General features: G+C 38.5%; 1 protein-coding gene across 1 annotated transcript in view; it reads left to right on the top strand.

Annotated features, from left to right (window-relative positions):
- The first annotated feature begins 214 nt into the window (after positions 1 to 214).
- The window catches only part of LOC118788100 (chromodomain Y-like protein 2), a 125154-nt gene continuing 114445 nt past the window's right edge, over positions 215 to 10923 (top strand). Inside the window, exon 1 of the mRNA XM_036543971.1 lies at positions 215 to 358. Coding sequence (XP_036399864.1) covers positions 335 to 358 — 24 coding nt within the window. The 5' untranslated portion in view covers positions 215 to 334. The remainder of the gene's footprint in view (positions 359 to 10923) is intronic.

The following is a 10923-nucleotide window of genomic DNA, read 5'->3' as shown; positions in this document are numbered from 1 at the left end:
TTAACGCAGAAATGCATTGTAACAAGGAGCTCTCATAAATCTCCGTTTTACAGATGATTGCGTTGACCAATTTCAGAAAACCAATTCGTACTGTACAAACGTCACTGCCCCCCCCCCCCCCCCCCCCCCCCCCTTCTTGTTTGTGCTAAGTGAAGAGCAATCTATCGCAGCCGGGCTCGATTGACGCTGTCTGGTGATCTGCTACTGCGGCTGGTTCAGAATAACAAGGCAGTTCGCTAATACCCGTCTATTGGGATTTTCTCTGATACACAGAGAGGTAAAAAGCAAGCAAGGCAGCCAAACACATTGCACAGTCCAAGTTCCGCAACCCAGCATGGCTTCGGGAGACCTTTACGAGGTACTGTGTTACCGTGTCAAAGGCTGTATATCTTAAAAATATAAAATAATGGAATTAGGAAGTAAGAGGAGCTCTTCGTGCATGAGAAAAAAACAATGTCCTAAGCCCTTTAGCTAACATGCGAAACCAATCAGTCCTTCGAGTAATATGAAGATGAAGCTTTTAGCTAGTTTTTCTGTCTCCAGCTACTTTGAATTACGTTAATTCTAAATAGGCCTGGTGACGTACAATTAGCGACAGCATCAGAAGATGTAAACTCTCGCTCCCATCGTCGGTCATGAAAGTCGTGATAAAGTGAAAAGATGACAGATGGAATAAAGGGGCGCCTACATGGAAAATATCTTAAGACAGGGCGATGATCGGAACAGTGCGCATGCCAGAAGATATTATTCCTCGCAAATATTGGCGTTACTGCCTCGTGACATACGGGTTGTTGTGTAGGTGAGCACATTTATGTCGATTCCTGTGCTCCGGTGGAGTTGACTCCGTTCGACGAATCGAACAACAAATTCAGGGTTAAAAGTTGCTTTATCATTTAGTACAATGTGTCAGGACTCTGGTCAGTTGGTCTTGTAGAGGAGTCGTTGTTTTCATTGGTAGTTAACTTAAATCAGACTTTACGTTACAATTAAACGTGCTTTCAATACACTGTTGTGTTGTGGATGATTTACGACGATGGCTTGTCGGCTTTGGGTATACGTTGGATGAGTGATGTCACAGCGAAAATGTTTCAGTTTCTTTTCAAGTTAGCTTGCCAGAAACGCCAACCTTGCTCGTTTAATAGGCTATCTTCCAGTGAGGTCAATTAAAAGTACATTTCACCTGACCATCGGTCAGCCGTGCCAGTAGTCCACCTACGTGCGGTGGTATCCTAATATTTGAAATCAACTAGTTACATGCTTACTTGGATACAACTACTTTTGATTGAATTGGCTTGCGCTTTAAAGGGTTCAGTCAACAAATAAGCAGCTTTAGCACCGTTCACGTTATGTCATAAGTACTGATTTAAACACACGAATAATTCTTAGTAGCTAGTGTCTTGAATGCCTGCAATAAATGTCTATCTACCAATGAGCAATGAATGTTAAATGAATATGTTTGTATTGGCGGTGTTAATTGTTGGTTCAATTAAATGCTGTTTATGCATATGTTTTAGTGAGATAATACATTGTTCTGGAGTAGCCAAATTATATTTTGAGCACCAAAGTAGTTGCTGTTGTATAATAATAATAATAATAATAATAATAATTTTGATTCCCAACACATAGTTTAAGAGCCACTGCTGTAAGGTACAGCTCTGTTTTTGTTGTTGTTTGCTTGTTTTTCCTGTTTTTTTCCATTGGTGGTTACCTTTGATATAATTCTATATGCGTTATGTGTGGTGCTATATTTAACTGAATGTTATGCAAAATGGAATTTTAGAATGAAAAGTAAGCCAGTACAAAATGTGGACATCATTTGCATGTGGTAGTTTCGATGAATTTGTCTCTATAACCAACTGCTGAACCCCTGTAATAAATGATCACTGTGCTTTCAGTTCTTTCAGAGTTAGAGTTGAATTTATCCAGAGTGTAAATAATGGATTTACTTTATGAGGTAATTTTCCATGTTAGTGACCAATCCTTGCATTTACTCACTTTATTCATCAATAAACACACAATCAGAATCGAGAACCCTCTCTTTCTACTGGCTTTAGGATGTCCCAATGTTTTCATCATGCCTGGTAACATGTCATCACTTTGTCCAATCCCAATATTCGTTGAGAGGTAAAGCCATAAAGTAGATGGACTCATTGATCATCTGTTTAAAAGGACTGGCATGCTGTCACCTTCTGTCTTCCTGTATATGTTATGTTTGCATAGAATTATTTAAGTATTTAAAAGAAGCAATGTTTATTCACATTGGAGGAAAAAATGTTAAAAGGTTAAAGCTGTATTGTAATGACACATGAGTCATTATACTTAGAATGTCTATGGGTCATAACCTGAAATGACTTTGTATTGTTCAGAGTTATGGATGTTATATCATACGTTGTTTTATTTCATTGGGGAAGACTCATTTAGCATGCATGATCACTTATCACTTATTTTTTTGTTGATATTCATTTTAAAAACCCATTTGCAATTAAGTAATTTGCTGTATTTGTGGGCCACTAAAAGAAGTGTTATACCATATTTGACAAATTTGTGTCTCTGTCTTTTTAAGAAAAGAAATATGCGAATTTGGATATCACACTAACAATCAAAATAGTGGACATTTTGGTCTCCCTACTAACTGACATTTGTTGAAAGACACTTTTTTTCATATTATTTACAAGTGTACCTTTCTTGGCATGGTTGTTGTATCATGAAATTCAGAAAAGTCTTGGTTTGTGTTTGTGTCTCCAATATTGGGGAACCCTGCTCAGCAGGACTGAACCATGAAACTTCTGGCCCTGTAACTTGTATAGAACTACTTGACCAGAACTGAGACTGTGGGTGGAGTTTGTGAAGGGCACACACCATAATAGGTATGACTTAATGAAATCACACGTAATTGCCAGATGAAAATCCCTAGCTGCTTCAGGCATTGGGATATACAAGTAGCTATGGGTTTTCATTCAAGTGTGATGGAAAGTATACCCATACATGTATAAAATATTTCTTGACTTTCCAGAAAACATTTTTCTGAGACAGAGGTGAGCATATAGTAAATTTATTTCCCCATTTCCACATGAAACACTGTTGCAGTCTGCATTGATGTGTGGAAGCAGCTGTGTTTCTTCCGAAAAGGTGTGAATACAGGCCAATGCATGCTTACTTTACTTTCTACAGTATGTTGCTGGTTTTCTAGTGATGTACTGTATTTCTACTGTCACGCTAAGTAACAGTTCCTTCCAGGCCCTCGTCCCAAGGTTGTATGGTAGAGATGTTTTGCACTGAACAGGAAGGCTGTTCATGCTGACCCTGAAACCATCTGGGTACACCACAGCACATTGATCCATGTCAAACAGGCAATGTGACTGTGGCAGGGACACCACCAACCTGTTTTTAATGAAACTATATGTATAAACACAGGGTTCCAAGAGACACAGGGTTCCAAGATTCAATAGGGTTAAACTAAAGCACTCTTGTGCATCAGTCAATCCTAGAATTAAACAAGGAACTTAATCCCAGATCAAATGTACATTGAATATTGTCCTTTGTGATGGTTATGTTAAATGTATGTATCTTTCTTTCATTGTCCTAATTCTTGTCTTCTCTGTGATGTTGCAAATGGAGCTGCTGTGATGCAAGAAAAATTTCAGACTTGTCTGACAATAAAGTATCATCATCATCATCATCAAACACAGAAAATGCTGAGAACTCAAATAGTCACATTACAGGGAACAGATGTAGCAGATATCTCTGTGTACAGGCAGAGGCTGGGGAGTGAGAGCAAGAATGAGAAAAGAGCTTGCAACCAAAGACAGGCACACCTGCCTGGGTTCTATGTTTTAGTCAAATGTGTTGTTTTCCTTATGTTAGTGTACCTTTTCCATTCACTAATCTCATGAAGGAGAGCTGAAGAAGATTTTTTAGTTTTATCCTTTGAGTGCATTCATTGTCTTACTACCTGTAGCCTGCAGACCATGCTTAGCATCTTGTGGGTGTCCATGTCCAGTGGTTCCCAGATATCACACTCTGTGTGTAGCACAGTATTTGTGTTGTACTTCATGTGTAAATATATTTAGAAAAATGCTTATCCAGTAATATCTTATGAATATTTCATTTAATTTCATCTTTATCTAGCACAGTTTTGGAAAAACTGGATTGCTAGCTCATGTTAAGGAGGTGTAATTTCTGCTTCTACCGTTGCATACATGAGAACATTAATTCTGTGCCCAAACATACAAAATAAAAATAGGGTTTATATTTGGGGTGCAGTGGACAGTAGGCACCTGACACCTAGGGGAAAGCCCGGACAAGTGTCTACCCTAAAATATGTGTTGTGGTACCTTTGATTAGCAATAGCAGTAAACGTCCAGATGTGAGAAAGTTACCCTCTTATGAACAAGACAATTGAATCAGCACTGTTAAAATATGTTGAAAATCAAAGCTAAATGCAGTGATCAGCTAGGCAGTATGAAACAGAAAAAATCTGGAGATCAGCCTAGTCTTGCATGGCTTGCATTTAATGTCTAATGCTGTTGTCTAATGCTTTCTGTATGAACTCCAATAAGCAATCTAGCAAATATTTTTCTTTGGTCAAATACTAAAACACTCCCAGCCAAGCCCATTATAAATAAGGTTCAGACAGGCCTGTCTTGCAACTATGACGAGAGAGAGAAAGAAAACAAAAGGGACAAACAAAGCCAGTGGACGACCCAGTTCAGAATCAAGTGTAAATTGCACACTGTTAAGTGATAGTTCTGTGCACTGTTTTGGTTGCAATGAAGTATCCATCAGCTGCTTGGTTGGGATAATGGCAAAAGGGATAGCAGCATGTTGAATGATTTCCTCTCCTTATTGGAGGCATGTCAGGAGCAGCTTATCTGCTTGCAATGTTGAGGCAAAGATTGATGTAAGCTCAAGGGGAGTATCTTACTGTCTTACTCCTTGGGTGTAAAGTCCTCATACTGTATACTGCCAGTCTACCTCAGCACATCATGTGCTCAATTGCTGGTATTTTCCAACTCACTGTCAGGTCTGCTCTATGTGAGGTCACATCCACTGCATCCACTTGGAGCCAAAGGCACCATCAGTAACAGTGTAACATTTGTTCAACGATCAGATGAAGAAATCATTAGCTAATACAGTTGTTATTTTATTAATGAAAGCTGAAGCTACATTATTGTTCTTTTTTATTCAGAGCTGTTTTTTTTTTCAAAGTAATCAATGTATTGGAAAACTTACCTGTAGTAGCACAGGTGAGTTCAGAGTGAGCTATCATTTAAAAAACTTCTTTACTCACCTTATTTTCAGCACATTTTGTCCGTGACATTTTCACTGACATTTTACATTTTCTTACTTACAGACACTCTTATCCAGAGTGATGTATAAGATGTGAGTACATTTTAAGTGACCTAGATTTTTCCAGATCCAGTCAATGCTCTTATCCAGGGTGATGTGTGAAATGTAAGTACATTTAATGTTACATATTACATTACATTATTTTCATTCAGCAGATACACTTACCCCAAGGGATTTACATAGGTTACAATTTTACATATATACATTTATACAGCTGAATGAGTGGACAGTATGTAAAACTACCTGTTTCTACTAGCCCCCCAGCCTTCAGACCCAAGTCTTCAGACTGCATCTCAGTTCCAACTCAGTAAGCACACCTTAACACCTGCTGGAGTACTTGCTTTTATCTAATCACAATGTGTTGTGGATTCTGTGATGTAGTGACTGTTGCTTATTCAACTTGAATGGATACACTTCTGTTCTCTTGTGCTGGATGAGTGCAGTGGCAGGTCCTCAGCAGTAAATCAAACTGGCAACCTTTTGGTTACGAACCTGGCTCATTACAACAGTGCCATGCTGCCAATACATATATATCCAGCATATAGCCAGGTGGCACTGATATCCAGAGTGAATTCCCAAAGTCAGGCAGAAAGGGCGTTCAGCAAAATGACACCAAATGTTACACAAACAAAGACCCCCACCATCCACACATGAACAACAGCCAGTGCCAAACACAGGGCTGAGACCACAAGTGTGAACTACAAACAACTTTAAAGTGCACCACAGTATACCCAAAAGAAGCACTGTACCATTCCAACACAAAACTAACACATACCTTTAAGTAAAACTTCCACATAAAATGGATGGGTTTACATACACATGGTTAAATAACAATCACAATATGAGATAGTGATGTGACAGGGCAACTCTCAGTGGCTTGCCTCCATGGACTCTCGTAGAGAAACTAAACTAGAAGTTACAATGCACTGACCAAACAAAGTAAGGCAAAAAGGTTACAAAGTAAAACATTATACAAAAATAGGTTGTCATTTTTTCAAAAATACATATACAGTTGAGTGCAAAAGTTTGCATCCCCTTACTTTGAAATGACAAAAGGAGTAAAACAAAGAAATGGATTTTCATCAACACAATATTTAATGCATGTTCAGTTTTTACAAATGTAAAAACTGAACATTTACATGAGTGTTTTTACATTTTTTACATGAGTGAGTTTTTACAAGAGTGTATAAAAAGAAAGTGATAGTGAAAGTGATCGTGAAATAATGGAAATTATATCAGTCCCAACGTTTGCATCCCCCTTCATATAATGTTTTCAGATATTTTGTATGTCCTCCCTTTGCCTTCATAACCTCCTCTGATTATTACCCAAGTGTAATTTTAGCCCATTCTTCCTGGAATATTTGTTCCAAGTCTACCAGATTGCTTGGCTGTCTGCCATGTATGGCCCTCTTCAAATCTATCCACAGGTTTTCGATTATATTCAAGTCTGGAGACTGGGAAGGCCATGGCAAAACTTTCACCTTATTCTTTTTAAACCATTCCTTAGTTGACTTTGCTTTGTGCTTTTGATCATTGCCTTGTTGAAGTATCCGCTGCCTCTTCATTTTTAGCTTCTTGACTAATTTTGCTTTAAAATCTGTTGATTTTGGCTTGCATTCATTTTTCCTTCCACTTTATGCAGAGCTTCAGTGCCTGATGCAGACATACACCCCCAAAACATCAGCAAGCCTCCACCATGTTTGACTGTGGGAATAGTGTTCCTCTCCACATAGGCAGAGTTTTTTTCTTGCCGCACGTACCTGTGCGAATTATGACCAAATAATTCGACTTTGGACTCATCAGACCACATAATCTTGTTCCAAAACTCATTTGGTTTGTTCACATGCTCTTTAGCATACTCCAAGTGTGCTGCCTTGTGTCTAGAGGTAAGCAATGGCTTCCTGCATGCTTTTCTCCCGAACATTCCAGACTTGTGCAGACTGCGCTTGACTGTGGAGATGTGGACTTTTATTCCATTTGCCTCTAAGAACTTTTTCAGGGCCCCTGCTGTTTGTTTTGGATTCTTATGTAGCTCTCAAGCAAGTTTCCTAGCAGCTCTTTCAGTTATTTTTCTTGGTCTTCCACTCCTTGGTAGAGTCTTAGTGTGTCCATGTTTCTTCCATGTCTGGATTATGGTCTGCACAGTTGGTGCTGGTATCCCTAGACGCTTTAAAATATGTTTATATCTCTCTCCAGCTTAGTTTACCAATTTCATTTTGAGGTCTTCTGACAGCTGTTTCTCTGATCCCATTGTTGCTTGAGACTGTTCTTGGAGATCTACCCACTTGCAAATATAAAATGCAAGCCTAATTTAACACACCTGGTGCCACTCATCAAGTGTTGACAATGTTTTTTTTAAAAGATCAGACACCTAATTTTACATATTAAAGTTAAATACCTAGAGGGTTTATCAAAGAGGATGTAAACATTTGAGCTTGCTATTGAAGATAAATTTGGACTTGGACTCAGCTATTTTAATATTGAGGCCATACCATAAAAGCTTTTCAGAGGGGAAACACATTTAAATGAATATGGAAGGCTATTTTGAAGATGAACTGTACAATAGAGGCAGATATTTTTGATTATTCACCCAGGGTCTAAGGGGGGTGCAAACTTTTGCACTCAACTGTATTACATTAGTGCACATCAGTAATGCTTCTGTGTTACCTAATTCCTTGTCTCCACTGGGCTGCCTGTAACTTATCTTAGCTGGACTCGGCAGACGTATTCAGTCAGACAGGTTCAGTAACCATCTCCATTACAAATTGGATATCAACTGAAATGGGCAGGGTTTGCTTTTCTCCCACCTTATTGTGGTTCATTTTCTCTATGGGGATCATCCTATATTTTGTATTTTTATTTATGTATTAAGTGATTTCAATGAGCGTATTGTGTCCATTTGTGCAAATGGAACAGATGATCACAGACCACAGCAACTTGTTCAGAACATAAGAACATATGATGACGAGAACAGGCCATTCGGCCCAACTAAGCTTGCCATTTCTTAATTAAAGAGTATCCAAAACTGCATCGAGTCTACACTTGAACACAGCAAGGGTCTCTGCCTCAACTACATGACCTGGCAACCTATTCCATGTATTGATTACTCAATACATGGAATACAGTAGGTTGCCTAATATTTCCTTATATCAATGCGGAACTTACTCTTAACTAGTTTCCATTTATGTCCTCTTGTTTTACAGACTGAACTCACCCTAAAGAGTCTATTATACTTGACCTTATTGATTCCTTTTATAAATTTAAATACCTCAATTAAATCACCCCTAAGCCTCCTCTCGCTTAGTCTAAATAGGTTAAGTAACTTGAGTCTTTCCTCATAGCTTTTATATTTCATGCCAGGAACTAATTTAGTTGCCCTTCTTTGAACCTTTCCTAGAGCTTCGGTATCTTTTTTATAGTGCGGTGCCCAGAACTGCACACAGTAATCCAGGTGCAGTCTATCTAAGGCATTGTATGATTTCAATATAACCTCTTTAGATTTATACTCAATACTTTTGGCTATATATCCCAGCATCCTGTTGGCCTTTTTACTGCTACAGCACACTGCCTAGATCCTGTTAAGCTTGGATCAACCATTACTCCCAAGTCCTTTTCAAATTGAGCACATTCTAGTTTTTTTCCACCCATGAAGTAGTCTTGTCTAAGGTTCTTATTTCCCACATGCAAGACTTTACATTTATCTAAATTGAATGTCATCTGCCAGGTATCTGCCCACTTTTGGATGCTGTTTAGGTCTTCCTGTATTACCTTAGTTTATTCTATACTGTTGGCTAGACCCCCTAGTTTTGTATCATCTGCAAATTTTACTATTTTACTACTAACCTCTGCATCAAGATCATTTATGTATATAAGAAATAGCAAAGGCCCCAACACCGATCCCTGCGGGACTCCACTTCGTACAGGACCCTGCTCTGATACAATTCCTCCCACAGTTACAGTCTGCTTTCTATTAGACAACCAACTTCGAACCAACTCGGTGATAGCTCCTGTAATTCCCGCAGATGTCATTTTCAATATGAGTCTCTCGTGCGGAACTTTGTCAAATGCCTTTTGAAAGTCCAAATAGATAATATCATAAGCTTGGTTTGAGTCCAGACATGCTGTAGCTTCCTCAAAGAAGTCCGGGAGGTTTGTTAAGCACAACCTCCCTCTGCGAAAACCGTGTTGGCTATCATTTAGAACACCATTTCGTTCCAGGAATAATTCCAAATTATCCCTAATGATGGATTCCAGTATTTTGCATGCTATACAAGTTAAGCTGACAGGCCTATAATTTCCTGGTTCAGTCCGGTCTCCTTTCTTGTAGATAGGTACTACACTGCCATGTTTCCAGTCATCTGGTATTTCTCCAGTTTTAAGGGATTGCTTAAAAATAACTGTCAGAGGCTTGTAAACCACCTCTGCTAGTTCTCTGAGAACTCTTGGATATATTCCATCAGGGCCTGCTGCCTTATTTGTTTTAAATTTTTGAAGTTTATCTAGTACTTCTGCATCATTTAAATCAATTTCCTCTATAAGTCTCTGAGGACTGACTGCACCTGAAGGCATATGTGAAAACACTTCACTAGTGAAACTCTCCACAAAGTAACTGTTTAATGTATCAACAGTAGCTTTGTTATCATAAACCATAACCCCATCCTTATTTTTTATACCTCTTATTTCATCCTTAACTATCCTTTTTCGACTGTAATATCGAAAAAAAAGCATTTAGAGTTGCTCTTTGCATATAGTGCTATCTGTCTTTCAAAACACCTTTTAGCTTCCCTTATTTTTTTCTTAACTTGAGCTCGCATATCACTGTATTCAATCTTATTTCTCTCTGAGCTCTCCAACTTGTATTTTCTAAATAATTTCCTTTTTTGTTTCAAACTGTTCCGTAGCGACTTATTCATCCACTGTGGATGCTTCTTTTTAAGCTTTCCTTTTCTTACTTGCGGAATGAATTTACGCTGTACATCCAGAATAATCGTTTTAAATATGCACCACAATTCTTTGACAGTTTTACCACCTAGAAGAGGTACCTAGTTTATATTCCTTGTATAATCACGCATCTTAATAAAGTCAGCTTGCCTAAAGTTGAATACTCTAGCATTGGAGAATGCAGACTTAACTTGCCAAAAAACTTCAAATGTAATTGAACTATGGTCACTTGTACCGAGTGGTTCCCCTCCCTCAATACTGCCAATTCTATCAGGATTATTACACAGAACCAGATCTAGGATTGTGTTCTCTCTCGTGGGTTGAGTAACAGACTGTATCGAAAAACAGTCATTTACAACATCCAGAAACTCTTCCTCACATTTACCTTGACCTGACACAGCTTCCCAATTAATTCAAGGGTAATTGAAGTCCCCCATTACTATTGTCTCACCCTCCTGACATGCTAGTTTAATGTTATCAAAGAGCATACTACTGACATTGCTGTCTGAGGCTGGTGGCCTATAGCATACTCCAACATTCAGGCCTTTTTCATTTTCCCCCAATATCTTAATCCATATGTCTTCACTAACACCAAGGGGCTCCATTCCTGGTATTTCCTGAGTATTAAGATTA

This window comes from Megalops cyprinoides, chromosome 13 (assembly GCF_013368585.1).
Source record: "Megalops cyprinoides isolate fMegCyp1 chromosome 13, fMegCyp1.pri, whole genome shotgun sequence".
Classification (NCBI taxonomy): domain Eukaryota; kingdom Metazoa; phylum Chordata; class Actinopteri; order Elopiformes; family Megalopidae; genus Megalops; species Megalops cyprinoides.
This window is presented reverse-complemented; position numbering and strand designations above follow the sequence as displayed.